The sequence below is a fragment of the Mesoplodon densirostris genome, chromosome 15 (assembly GCF_025265405.1).
Source record: "Mesoplodon densirostris isolate mMesDen1 chromosome 15, mMesDen1 primary haplotype, whole genome shotgun sequence".
Classification (NCBI taxonomy): Eukaryota; Metazoa; Chordata; class Mammalia; order Artiodactyla; family Ziphiidae; genus Mesoplodon; species Mesoplodon densirostris.
In genome coordinates this window covers 62,685,219-62,699,939 of record NC_082675.1, presented here as the reverse complement: position 1 = coordinate 62,699,939, position 14,721 = coordinate 62,685,219, and the positions used below count along the sequence as shown (strand labels likewise).

The following is a 14,721-nucleotide window of genomic DNA, read 5'->3' as shown; positions in this document are numbered from 1 at the left end:
CCACTGCTGGTTACAATACTCTCTCTTTCATACACACACACACACACACACACACACACACACACCCTCAGAGGCACATGTATGCTATTGCCAGTCCTTCTCTGCACAGACCCTGGATAAACCTTGACAAGGGTGTTGTATGGAGTGCTAACTACCAGAACACAATCACAAGACTCCAAATGTCCTGAAGCCCTGGCTGGGGAGGGGCACTTTAGGGTAGTGTCAGGAGACCCCAAACTTACCACTGACATTATGTTGGAGAGGGCTGCTCCCATGTATGCACAGAACAGGGCTGTGGAAAAACAAGGACCATCGGGAGTCAGCTTTCCAGGGCTGGCCCCCAGCCCTCCCCAAGAGCAGGGCTCCACTCTGGCTCCAGCAGCTTTGGTGTTTGCACCATACCCTGACATCTGGCATGTTTGCCTGACATTATTAGTTATCTTTGCAGGTAGATGTGACCCATCTCCCATCAGGCTGTGTGTTCTCTGAGGGTAGAGATGAAAGCTTATGTACCCCTTCATCCCCTCCCCACTTCCATGGTGGCCTTGAATAGAGTCAGGGGTCAACAAGCATCTTTCACTAGTCCACACTGACCTTGGTGATGGTCTAGCACTGGCTGAATGGCTGGATGATTATCTGTCTTGGGGGGTGAGTGGTCAGACTATGTGAGCTCTGGATAAAGTCCCTCCTGTCCAAGATTCTGAGCTGCTGTGATGCTGTTGGACCTTAATCAAGTCCCACCATGGCTGGACCTTACTGGGTCCCCGAGCCAGGCATCTGTGTTCACCCATAGGATGAGAGTAGTTGGACAGTTAGGGGAGCTCATCCATACCCCTGGTGCCTCTGGACAAGCTCCTTCTACCGCTATACCTTTGCTCTATTTCTCTGTCCAGAACACCTTTTCCCCCATCTTTGCCTATCTAAATCCCACCCTGAAAGTGTTGAGATAAACCCCAGCCTCCTCTTGAAGCCTTCCCAGATGGCTCCAGCCACAGGAATCTGCCGCTCCTCTGAAGGACAAAGACAGTTACAGTCTGAACCTCAAAATACCTGGCACTTTTGACTTGGTGAATATTTACAGAGCCCACTGTCTCCAAGCCCAGCCTTGTGTTGGATGCTGAGGAGGATACAAGGGACATGGAAGTCATTTACAGTCCCCACACGTAAGTGGGGAAAAAGCAGGAAAAGCTCTTCTAGATGATATTCTGCCCTTTACAGAGCATGGTACTGGGGTACAGGTGTAATGACCATGGCCCATTTCTCTTCTCTTCTCTGTTTACTCTATGGAAATCAAGCTTCCTTAGTGCTATGTTATCATTTTCTGGGACCTCAGTGCTCCCAGGTACATACATCATCTCACTGGATCTTTCCAACTGTCTTTTTAGATATCTTAGCCTGAATAATTGTGCAATTATTTCTCCTCTGCTAGACCATGCCTTCCTGAAGATGTGGTCACCTCTGTATTTGCCATGCCTAGCCAAGGGCCTAGAACTTAGTGGTTGAATGAAGAGTTATTCAGGGCAGGAAGGCTGCCACGAGCACACGAGGAAACGTGTGTGGGATTTCCTCATGAAATTTATAACGCTGTGTACATATAGTAGCAGTAATAGTGGCGGTGACTCCATCTGAGAGTGGAGGAGCCTCAAATCCCCCAGCTGTTAGGGACCCTACAATTAAACCCTCTAGTGATAGGACCCCAGCCACAGTCCTTCCATCACTACTGCTCAGTACTGATTAGCGGCCACCATGGATGTCACATAACCAGGGGAGTGGGGAGGGCAAGGAACAGCAGAGTGACTTGGTTGCCAGCTTTCCCAGATACCCACCGCAGACAAGGGCCAGCAGGTGGGTCTGCCAGGTAATGGCGTAGAACATGCCACCGATGGCGATGCAGGAGAGGACGCAGTTGTAGCTCCAGAGGCCCAGGTAGATAGTCTTGAAGGGCGTGGCCACCGTCAGGGCTGTGGGACAAGGTGTTGCATTTCTGGCTGATTCAGTGTCACAGCACACAGATCACCCCACGCTGGTGCCAGGTCTCAGGTGGCCTCTCTTCTGTTATTCCCCCCACACCTGCTATGCCTACTCATCAGAGGAGCCTCTACAAATAGTGTCCAGTCTTAGGAAACCAACAATGGGAGGAGAGCAGTGGTTTCCACTGTTTTTCAAAGACTTCACTCAGAGATATGACTACTTCTACGGTGAGGGTAAGCCAAGGAGGTGGGACTCCAGGCTCTCCCCACTCCTTTGGCCAGAGCAGCTGCATTTTTAGCAAGAAAGATTTCAATTGAAAAAGTTCTGCTTCAACTGGTTGAGAAACATTACGTATATACAGATATAGCTATATCTATACATACGGATAGAGAAATGAGACAGCAAAAGGGGTAGGATGTGAACAGCAGGTGATCTGGGTAAAGAATTTGTGGGTGCCTCTTGGACTATTTTTATTTTCGTAATTTTTTTTTTTTTTTCTGGTACGCGGGCCTCTCCCTGTTGTGGCCTCTCCCGTTGCGGAGCACAGGCTCCGGACGCGCAGGCTCAGTGGCCATGGCTCACGGGCCAAGCCGCTCTGTGGTATGTGGGATCTTCCCGGACCTGGGCACGAACCCGTGTCCCCTGCATCGGCAGGTGGACTCTCAACCACTGCGCCACCAAGGGAGCCCTATTTTCGTAATTTTTGATAAGTTTAAAATTATTTCCAAATAAAACAATTTTTTTAAAAGTTGTGCTTCCAAGAAGTTTTTGAAAACTATTGCGATAAGTCAACAGGCTCCTATTCTTAAAGCGCCGACGTCTGTTTCTGACTCTACTGTCTGCAGTTATATATATAAGTGTGTATATATACACATATATAGAAATTAAATGACATTTGTCAAATGGCAATTCAATTTCTGAGAAAAGTTTTCCTTTTAGCTTAGTCAGAATTTCGAAGGGCTGGGTCATGTATGCCTCTGCTTGGTCTGCTACTGGCCCCCACCCTCACCGGGTTACCCTCCTCCTCCCACCCCTCAGCTCCCAGGGGCTCAGTTTACAGGCCAACACGTCTCAGTCCCTTTGCATCTCTCCACACATCCTGCTACTGCAATCTGCTCCCTTTGGAGACTCGAGAAACGGAAAAATAATTCTCAAGCCCTGACAGTGTTTAAAAACTCCAGTGAAGATAAGTCTAGACAATTTGCTGTGTGCTGGGGAAAAATGACCCCAGGAAAATGATCCCTGCAGAGAGGGGGCCCTGTCCTACCTGCTAGCATCCCCACGATTGAGCCAATGGCTGCATGCAAGCAGATGAGTGGTGAGCAGATGAACAGGGCCACCAGGAACACGCCACCTGTCCAGGGATTGTCGCAGCCATACACCTGTCCGACCCCAATGGGGATGGATTGTAGCAGCTGCAAAGTCAACAGAATCCTGGTCACTGGAGCGTGGGCTGATAATGCAAGGACCAGGCCCTAGGGCCAGGAGTGAGCCATTCCTGGGTGGGTAATGGGGTGGAACGGAAGGATGGCTGTGCCCTCGAGTGTGTGGGAGAACGTGGGAGGGCACAAACTGGAACAAATAACTCCTCACTCCACCACCTGGCAGGCATCTGAGCATCCCTCATGCAAAGCCGGGCAGGTCCCCCAACACAGAGGCCGGACACAGGTGCTTCTGAGGGACACATGGCTTTTGCTTTGAGGGGACCAGAGGATACCTCCCTGGACTGCCACTGGGCGTTTCAGGCACTAGGGGATTTCCCCTAGACCTTCTGAAATTCTAGAAATATTCCAGGAATTTTGGAAATATTCTAGGCCATTTTGATGAATGATTTGACCAAAGGTCAGCCAGCTCATGGTGGCCAAGCCCAGGCTAGAGCCTCTGAGCTTGACCCCTAGTCTACTGGTGGCTGCCTCACATTCAGTGCTACCTGGGGGATGGTGGGACCCTGGGAAGGAGGAGAAGCCACTTCCCCTGCTCTGGAGGAGCACTTCACATTGCAGAAAGGTAGCGTGAGGAACAGCTGGAGAACAGCACGGAGCCCCAAATCCCTGGGCCTGAGAGTCATTGGGTGGTGCTGGAATTGGAGATGATTGATTTGGCAGTGATGTCAGATGGCCTTTTTTTGCCCTAGCTGAACCACCCACACTTTGGCAAAAAGTTCTTTGAGGGCAAAATGGAAAGGAGGGAGATTGACAGGGTAGGGAGAGGACTGGCTTGGGAGTCGAGAGCTCTAGCTTTTCGGGGGCTCTGCAGGAGGTCATTGTGTAACCACTGGCATGTCTCCTCCTCATCTGGGCTCTGGTGGCCTCCTCCATAAGATGGGGAGGCTGTCCTAGCAGACTATCTTCCAGATTTAAGATTCTGCCAACTCCTTTCTCCATTACCAGCTCACATGACCTTTTTGAGGTCAGGGCTCCTTTACCTGGGCCCATAATAGGTGCTTAATAAATATGTGTTGATTAGCTCAGTGGTTTCCAAACTTTGTGTACATTGGAATCACCTAAAGGTCTTTTTAAAAAATGTTGATGCCTGGCCCCTCCCCAGACATTCTGTTTTAACTGGTTTGGGGGGGGGTTGGGAGGCTGGCTGGGGCCTCTGGTGACTCTAATGTACAACAGAGCTTGGGGACCAATGGATTAGCTACAGACAATCTACTGTAGATGTTGGGAGTGCATTGCATTTCTCCCTTTGATGAAATTTTGCTCTTTCTAACAGCTTGACTTAATTCTGGAGTCAGTATGATTTCTTTAGAGAATTTGAGGAGTCCCAGAGAGCTTTAAACTATGTCCATTCTTGTCTCCGAATGGGTGGCCTTTTAATCACCAAGCACTGTTTGGGCCAGGGTCTATAGACTTCTGCAAGGAATCATAGGGTGGGGGCCCTGTCTTATTTAAAGAAACCCTGAAAACGCTTTGTAGCAGTCCAGGGACCTCAGCTTCAGAGTGGGAACAGGTTGGAAATCTACTCAGTAAATATTCCATGACTCCCCTACATCTGAGGAATGCAGGATGCTGCGGGGAATCTGATTCCCACCTTCCCAACTGGGAACCCAGGTTTAAAGCCCAAGCAGGCAAGAATGAGAAGAATGAGGGGACAAGCCGCTTTGGAGTGAAGCCTGGGTTTAGAATGAAGCTCTGCCGGTTTCCAAATCTCAGCCTGGTGAATGGTGGCCCTGGTCCCTCCAAGCTGTGCTCCGGGCCACAGCCAATACCCTGGTGCGAAGTGCAGTCAGGTGTGCAGTGGAAATTTACTAAGGACAGGCCTCCTATGTACTCCGGATAATCCTTGTGTAACAACAACAAGCCAATTAAACAAAACAGACGTCACTCCCCTCATTGTTTTGAAGAGAAAGAGGGAAATGGCATTGATTCTTCAAAACTCAGATCTGGATGTGCAGAAGAAAAGGAGCCAGTGGTCAGAGTGGTGGTGGTGGGGAATTCAGAGGGTGAGCTTGGGCCTCAGGGTATCTGGATTTGGCTCCTACCACTTTGTTTGTTTTGAAGATGAACAAGAGGTACCTCTTCTGTGTGGCTGTCTCCACTCTGGTCCCCTCAGCAGAGGACAGTACAACCTCACTGTGCAGGGTGGGTGGGGGGCTTGGTGGCCCTTTCTCTCTGGCAGTGCCACATGTCCCTGTGGCTGTCACTCAGACCAGCCTCATCCCTAGGGCTCAGGGATAGCAGGTTGTGCTCCTGAGGCCGTGTGTGTCCAGTCACCAGATGGCTGATCATTGATGATTCAAAGTTAGTTTCGTCCCTGCTCTGACCCCAGCAGTTTTCCATTTGAGAGGGTGGGCTTTTGCTTAAATGCAGGGCTCTGTCTTTTCCATTGTCTTGAATTTAGGCCCTAATCTTGCCCATTCTAACCTCAGCCTCAGGTAAAGCTTTTAAAAAGACAAAAGCTTCAAAAAGTTTGAAGCTTCAAAAAGTTTGGCATTGCTGGCAGCAGCGTTTGCCGTGAGGGGCAGGGGAGCCTTTCCTTTTCTGACAGGTTCAGGCTCGGAGTTCGGCTGACGCTGCAGGGCCTGTGCTGTCCACCCCACCTGGTGTCTGCCCAGCACCAGGGCCACCCAGAAGTTTAAGCACATCTAGACAAAGGACTTGGCTGGGGGGGAGGGCTCAGAAATCAGATTTTGTGAACAATATTTGAGGCACTAGCTACAGTTTGACCTCGGGGATCTAACCCTCTCTGTGCCTTGGTTTTCCCATCTGTAAAAGGGGATGATGATAGAACTTACAGTATTGGGTTATGATGAGTGTTAAATGAGTTAGTAAGCTAAGGGCTTGGAACAGAGTCTGATACATAATAAACTTGCTTTAGTGTAAGCTCTTAGCTATCTCTATATTCATTAACAAAGGCAAAATTTTACAATTCTATATATCTAACCTTATGTTAGGTTTTTATTATATCTCTTGATCTCTGATGTCGAGAGATCAGTAGAATAAATGAATATGTACATGTGTGATAGAATATAAAGCAGGGTTTCTCAACTTTGGAATTGCTGACATTTGGGGCTGGTTAATTCTTTGCTGTGGGGCAGGGGCTGACTTGTGCATTGTGGGATATCTAGCAGCATCCCTCGCCTCTACCCGCTAGATGCCAGTGGCACCCTTTCTCCCCAGTCTTGATAATTATAACATTTCTGCAGACATTTGCCTTCCTCAGGAGGGCAAAAATCACTCCTGCTTGAGAACCACTGATATGGAAAATAAACAAAAATTTAACCCCATCTTCTATTGATAATATCTTTAAAATCTTAATTTTAAACATGATTTTAGTGTCCTGATCCTTCAACCAACTATCCATTTTATTTAAAATTTTCCCCTTAATCCCACCATTCTGTATTGTCAACTTAACCTTTATCTGTAAACTTGTTTATTATCTGTTTCCCTGTGCAGAGTGTAGGTGTCATGAAGGCAGGGCTGTTGTTTTGTTCTCCATGTATTCCCAGTGTCTGATAAAGTGCCCAACACAAATAAGGTCTTCAGTAGGGGTTAATTGAAAGAACATATGGAGGTGGCCGTGACCGTTTCCTGTCCTCCTCTCTGCTAAGACCCATGATCTGCTGGAGGTGCATCTAGAGAAGATGAGAGCCTGAGTAATCCACAAAGTGGTGAGTGAGACGGTCTGCAGTGGAAACAGGGCCCCACACACCTGCCACTGGTGACTTACCAAAGACATCTCAATCTCTGACCAGGTGATGTTGGGCACTGAAGACACGGGCTCCACCAGCGTCGTGGGGAAGAAGAGGTTGTAGTGGCCCGTGGCTGCCAAGTACAGGGTCACTGCGATGTTGAAGGGCAGTGTGAAGACTGGGAGGTCCCACTTGCTGAAGATGGAACTCAAGGCGCTAGAAAAGACAGGGCTGGAGATGGAAGGGGCAAAGGATTAATCGCTGTGCTCATCCTTCAGTCTGCACTGTCTAATCAGCTCTGGTCACTGGACCACTCGCTATCCCCTCTCCTTGGCACAGCCATTCCTCACTCCCTTGAGACTCGAGTGGTCCATTTACCTGGGACTGGAAATAAGGTGTTCAATATAAGTCTACATCTTTGGGAAACAAAATTTAAAAGTCTTATAACTTGTTTTCTATAGAAAAGGTTCTAAAATAATTTATATATTTCCTTGTTTCTTAAACCAAGAAAACTAAACAAAATCTTATCTTTACAAGATGTCATGTATTGCCTTTGGATCATTACAACGTACATCACGATGTATCCTGGGCTGTGATAACATTTAGAATATATGCTTTAATTAACCTTCTAAGAGGAGGCTGCTATGAATATAGCAATTCAGCTGAAGTACTTGGAATTATGCTAGGAGCCACCATGTGAAAATGAAACCTTCAGTTGACTGTGTTCTCTGTCTTCCTGGTGTCTTCCTTGGGGAGAGAGTGGATTCTGGAGAAAGATGGAGCGAGGTGCAAATCCTAACTCCTACACTTACAGGCTGAGCGAGCTGCGTTAGGAAATTAACCTTCCTCAGCCTCAGTTTCCTCTGAAAGGGCCATACACCTGGCACCCAACGCTCTACATCACCCACAGGCAGTGAGCTACAGGACAAAACTTGAACTCGTGATGCAGCTGATTGGTTCACTTTTAATTAAGTATGATGAATCTCAGTTGGGCATTTAAGACTGCCTGAAACCCCTACTATATGTCCCTAGCAAATTAACTCTCCAACTTGCTGAGACAACAATTTTGCATTTTCTCCTTTCTCCTCAGTTCTTCACTTTCTGCTTCCCTTTAGTTTCAGCTAACCACCTTGCTTTACTCCACTAAGAAAACAGAAATGACAAGATGAGAAATGCTTCATTTTCCCGACCGTAAGATTCATACTCCGACTGCTTTGTTCCCACATACTCTACCTCTCTGCCTTTTTCATGTAATGGAAGTATCCCTGCTCCCTTATCAGGCCAATTCTTTTCCTTGTACTTTGGGATCCAGTCTCTCAAAGACTTCATTCTTGCAATTCTCTCCTTTCTCTCCTGCAGCTTCAACCTCTCCTTTTTCTCCAGGTGACTCTCATAAATACATAATGTGTTCTAGTATCTTCTACCTTAAAAATCCTCCCCCTTTCTGATTTCTGCTCCAAATATTGCCCCTTTTCTCTGCCTCCTGCACAACAATACTCCTCAAAACGAGTCTATCTTTGTTGTCCCCAATTTTTCTACTCCCATTCTTTCCTAAACCCACTCCAATCAGGTGGATGTTCTCCCCACACCACAGAAATGGCTTTTGTCCAGTTCACTGATGACATCTCTCTTGCCGTGGTCATTCTCTGCTCCTTTCATTTGACAGTTGGATCCTCCGCCTGGATCGAAACACTTTCTGTCAGGGCTACCACGACGCTGCACTTAGTTGCTTCTCTAGCTGCTCCTTCTCAAGTCCCCTTCAGTGGTTCTTCCGCTCTTCTGCCAATCATCTAAATCTTGGGAGATCCTACAGCTCTGTCTTGGATCTTCTCTTTTTGAATCCTCTCCTCCTGGGTTATAACCTTTAGTTTCAAGGATGAAATATCTTCTATATGCTTCTGCCTTCCTAATCTTGACCAGATCACTACGTTCCAGATTTGCACATCCCATTTCTTTCTCAGCATCTCTACTCAGAAGGCTGAAGTTTAATATATCCAAACAGAGCTCTTGACTTGTGTCCTGTCCCTCACTAGCAACTGGTTTTTCCTTCTGTCTCCTCCATCAACCCGGCTGCTCAGGCAAATTATAGGAGCACACTGAGTCTTCCTTCATCCCCACCCCCAAACTCCACAGCCTCCCAGAAAGTCCTGCCTTAAAATATACCCCAAGCCCAACCACTTCTCTTCACCTTCATGGACAACACCCTGGTCAAAGCATTCCTGTCCTCTGTGGGTTATTGCAGCAGATTCCTAACTATGCTTCTAGCATCCACTCCCGCTCCAGCTAAAATCCATTCTCCACACTACCAGCAGAGTGATTTGTTTAAATTTAAACCACATCCTATCACTCCTCTGCTTAAAACCCTTTCACTGCTTCTCATCACTGTTGTAAAAATCAAAAGGCTTACTGGAGAGGTACAAACTATTAGGCACAAAATAAGCTACAAGGATATATTGTACAACACGGGGAATAGAACCAATCTTATAATAACTATAAATGGAGTATAATCTTTAAAATTTGTGAATCACTATATTGTACACCTATAACTTATATGACGTTGTACAGCAACTATACTTCAATTAAAAGAAAGGCTTACTAGATCCACAAGGTGTATGGGCCTTGGCCATCATCTACTTCTACCCTCACCTCCTGCCACCCCTCCTTCATTCACTAGGCTTCAGCCCCTCTGGTCTTGTTTCTTGAACACATCATGCTTCTCCAGTTGGTGTCTTTGCATATGCCACTGGTTCTGCCTGCAATATACTTCACCCAGATCTTCAGATGGCAGGTACTTTCTTATTTAGGTGACAGTTCAGATGTCTCCTCTTCAAAGTGGCCTTCCCTGACCACCCAAGTCTGGGATCACTCTTTGTCCCGTTTGCCCCATTTTGCTTCCCTCAAAGCACTTATCATATCTTGAAATGATCGTTTTACTGAACAGTTGATGAGTTTATTTCTATCTTTGCCAAGAAGAATGTCAGGTCCCAGAGGATGGAGACTTTCTCTTGCTCACAGCTCTCCCCGACGTCTAGAATAGTCTCTGCACATAGCAGGCCCTCAGCAAATTTTTGTTTGTTGGATAACTCCAGCACTACTTAGGACCTGCACTGTGGATTGGATTTCCAGGATTGCATGAGTGGATTCATGAAATGCCAGGGGAAGTATCACAGAGCTCAGCCAGCGTAGGGGCCCAATGTTTATTTTCTTTTTTTTTTTTCACTTTAAATTGGGAAGTGAGGGTGGGGATGGGGGCACGGTAGACACACTGCCACCCAGTGCACTGTGTCTGAGGGGCTTAATCTATGTAGTTATAAACCAAATGTATGCAAATGAAGACAAGTTCTCCTCCTCCTCAGGCGTGGCGTGTGGGGGACATTAAGGAAATCCCCACAGAAATGACTGTGTTAGCATTTTGTCCTGATAGATTAACGAAGAAATCCTAAGAAGAAATGTAAATTGCCCAGAATGCTTAATGTAGTAATTTATTTGCAAACACTCCTAAAAAGTAATGGAAGAGCACTTAAACTAAATTCAACTAACTGGTTTTAGTAACTCCAGACTTTGAAACCAAAGAAAGATGTTAAAAATCAGTTGGCATGTCAGAGAGTGGTAGAGTTCAGGGGTTGGGGGACATGGGCTCCCCTCAGGCTTCCTGCCACCATGTGACAGTGGGTGCGACCAGACCCTTTGACGCTATAGACCCACTGTAGGTTCAAGTGAACTGAGCATTACATGTGTAAAAGGCTATTTGTTCCTAACACCCTTCATCTTGACTTTTATTCCTTCTGAAAAATGAGGCAAATGCACAGCAAGACCTCAACTGATGCTTCTTGTTCAAAGATACTATGCTTTAAATATAGACATTTTATTTCAAGAAAGCTCTCTGATTCTATCACAAGTGAGTTTCAGCTTTTGGGTCTTGGTTAGGCCACGGGATAGACGATTCCCATGTAGGCTGGAGTTGAATAGTGCAGACTCTGGGTTCATCATCTGGGACAGGTTATATAGCCTCTGCATGCCTTAGCCTTCCCTTCTGTAAATTGGGGACAGTAATAGTCCTCCCTTGCCTAGCACTGTGCCTGGCATGTAGAAAATACTCAGTAAATGTTAGCCTTTATTACTAAGCCTATCATTCAGAGGAGGTTATCAGCACAGAAAAAAAAAAATGTAGCGTTTGCTCTTTGAAAGTTCCATGTTATTCCAAACTCAAAATGATCCTCTTGTGTTGCAACTCAACTCATGGACTCTTGCAAGACAGAGACAAACCAGGTTGACTATGAAGACACTGGGCCCCACAACCGTGTCAGACACAGCACCTTGGGGCCCTGTAGGTCCGAGAGCAGAAAGAAGGAGGTGCCTCACCAGGACATGGCTGTGAAGGTCACAGGAAGCAGAAGCCACCAGTAGTAGTCTAACTTCTCGGAGAACACAGCTATCAGCACTCCCACCAGCATCCCATTGTACCCATGGAGGCCCGAGGCGATGGCGGTCCTGGGGTTGAAAACAGAGGTACTGTGTGAATTTGTTGGCACTTACTGGGTCTGTTCCTCCTGGTGCTCACAGAAAAAAGTCAGCTTAGTCAATGAATATAGGGTAGTCACACAGCTGCTGGCACATTTCTAGATCACACACACACACACACACACACACACACACCTTGATTACCCTTACTGATCTAGAATTAAATAATGCACTTTGTGTCTAAGCTCCCCTGTGCTTCTCAGGGGAGTCTAGACTGCTTGATATAGAGGGAAATCTAAGAGAAACCTGAGGTGTGTCACAGGGAAAGGGTGTGTGTGTGTGTGTGAAAGAGACAGGACAGGAGGAGGAAGGAGGGAGGCAGGGAGGAGGAGAGAGTGTGCTCTGACTGCATTGTGTGACACTGTAATCATCTGAATTTGGCCGCTTTCCCCCTCTCTGAAGTTAGCCCCAGGGTGCACAAGCCGAGTCCGCTGTGATGCCCACGTCCCTCCCCGCGGCACAGCAGGAGGGCCCAGAGGCACCACAGAACCCAAGCTTGAGTCTCCTTCTGCTTCATCAGAGTTGCCTGTATGCACCTAGACTTCTCTTCCTGATCCAAATAAACACTGCCCTTGACCGTTCCCATTGCTCTGCTGGGTAAGGGGAGAGGGGAATGGGGTGAGGCACAGACCTGGACAAATCACATTGCAAGGCCACTGCAGAGAATGAGCTTTGTGTGCTGTGGTCTGCCCCGCCCTCCACTGAAAGTTGCATGAGGTCAAAGCTGATCTGATGTCAGTGTCAACAACAGTCAACAGTGTCTGGTGCACGGAGCGTGCTAGGCAAGCAGTTGATGAATGGATGTGAGTGTGTGTTAAATCCTACCACAGATACTGACTGTTTTGTAGGCGGAGGCACCTGGAAGCGTGATGCCTTATGGTGGAGGAAGGGAGTTCTAGCCAGAGGAGGCCGCTGCCTGGCAGAGACCACAGCTTAGGTGTGGAATAGGGGAACCTTCAGCTCTGGAGTGACCAGGAGATCAGCTCAGCGAGATTAGGGGAGTGAGAGCAGGGGAGAGGGTGGGAGAGCATCTCTAGGCAGTTTCCAACAAGAAAAGCTGAACATGGGGCACTTGTGTGGGGACACTTGTATGGGACATGGGACAGCTGGGTCTTTAGCTGCTCCAAGGCCAGGAAGATATGGGGCAGCTGCGGGCAGGCAGGGGGCTGAGAAAGAACGGTGCGGCAGGGAAGACCACTGAAGTTCAGAATCTCCTCAGGACTAGAATAACTACCTGAGAAACCGTGCCTGGGGAAGAATCATTATTTTTAAGTGTGTTTGCATTTTCTCTATATTTTCTCATTTCTGTTCCATGTTAGAATTTAGTACATTTTTAGTTTTAATACCAGTTGCTTCAGGCAAGCTGAGCAGAGACTGATGACCCACATTGGAGGAGAACCTCAGCCCCAGTGGCTGGGTGTATAGGAATAGCAGGAATAAAATGAGGGAATCCAGGGGAGATAAAATTAGGGAGACATCTACGGGCTGCCTCCATAGCTGCCCCTCCCCGTAGGGAGTCCCCTCCCAGAACCCTTCTCTATCAAAACGTTGGTGGCTTCTGGCTTGATTGTCAAAAGGAGACCCATTGCCTCACATCCCCATCCCTGCCCTGACCATCAAAAATACAAAATTAGGTTCAACCTCAATGCCCAAAAGACCTTCATTAGGACCATGTTCCACCAGGACACTGCAGCATCGTGCTGCTGAGCTTGAGGCTGAAGTGGTAAAGGGCTGTCTCAGGCTAGTGGGGGTGGGGTAGCAGAAGTAAGGGTTGGGGAGTGGGGGTGGGGGGAAGCAGGAGTGGTGGACAAGGAGAAGAGGTGGGGCTCTGGGGGTAGGCGAGTCGGATGGTGGAGGGGGGTGGTAGAGGTTATGACTAGGATATGCAGCTGCATCAGTGGTTCACTGGGGACAGTGGTGAAGTTGGGGCTCCTCAGAAGGATGTGCATGTACACATGTCATGTAGGGTGCCTAGAGCTTTGAGCCTATGATGTAGAACATGGCACTGACCTACCAGCAATGAGGCTGGAATCTTTTCTAGGCACCGTGGTAGAATATGGAACATGTGAGATGGACTTCCTGTTCTGAACATAGCCAGGGAGAGAAGACTCAGAAAGCAGAGAATGATCCAAGATAGTATGGGGGTAAGTTCTGTGGTTTTTCAGAGAGAAAGGAGGGTTCAGAGAGCACTGGGGTAGTCAGGGGTGGCTCCCTGGAGGAGGAGGGATTTGCAGGAAGGGTAGGGTTAGTTAGGCCGAAGCAAAAGTGCTCAGTTGGGAAGAGTGTGATGCTACATGGTAGGTTGGGTGAGGCCCGTCAGGGAAGGCTTTGGAAACCAAGCTGACGGATTGGGTTTTTAGCTAATGCACACTTGTCTTAGATTCTTAATCAGGATATTTGGGAAGATTAGGCAGGGAATGTGTGTGTTTCCCTCATAAAACTGGGAGCAAAAAAAAGAGTCCATGGAGCAACTCTTTGAATGGCTTGGCAAGTTTTCCAGTGGATTATGGTCAGGAGGGAAGTTGGCGAATTAGACTGTCAGAGCAGGAAGGGACACAGACTTCTTGAAGGTGACCTGTAGGTGGGTTGGATGGAATTCACCTCAGGGGAGTTTTGGCGAACAGTGATGGAACAGTCGGACAAGAGCTGATCCTGTCAGAGGCCATTTCTATGCCAGCTCTCTGTGAGGCTGTAGGTGAGTGGCATCAAGGAATAGGGAACCCACTGCTTGAAACAGAGACACAGATCCTGGCTGGAGCCCATTTCTTCTGTCACCTACCAGCCCTACACCCCAAAGAATCCAGCCTCTTATTCATCTGATCTCGCATGGCCTCCCAGCTAGAATTGGCGTGGTCCCCCAAGGCCATCTTAGAGGGGCACTGACACTTCTCATGGGAGACAAGTCGACCCACGCCTGTGCCTTGGTGGAGCTGGAATGTCGAGGGGGCTGGAGGAGTGCAGCGTTGGTTATAACACAAGCAACTCAGATCGCTCCCCAGGCTCTGGGGTCACCAGGGACCCCTGGCTCTGCTGTCCACTCTGTCCACGTGTCAGGGAGATCACTGACCTCCAGCCTAGAAGACGCAGGTCAC

At 47.9% G+C, this 14,721-nt stretch overlaps 1 protein-coding gene across 1 annotated transcript in view; it reads right to left on the bottom strand.

Moving 5' to 3' along the window:
- The window catches only part of SLC14A2 (solute carrier family 14 member 2), a 61,227-nt gene that overhangs the window by 30,216 nt on the left and 16,290 nt on the right, over positions 1-14,721 (bottom strand). Inside the window, exons 5-9 of the mRNA XM_060119739.1 lie at positions 11,471-11,599; positions 7,147-7,339; positions 3,239-3,386; positions 1,827-1,961; positions 243-292 (exon numbers count right to left, since the gene is read on the bottom strand). Coding sequence (XP_059975722.1) covers positions 243-292; positions 1,827-1,961; positions 3,239-3,386; positions 7,147-7,339; positions 11,471-11,599 — 655 coding nt within the window. The remainder of the gene's footprint in view (positions 1-242; positions 293-1,826; positions 1,962-3,238; positions 3,387-7,146; positions 7,340-11,470; positions 11,600-14,721) is intronic.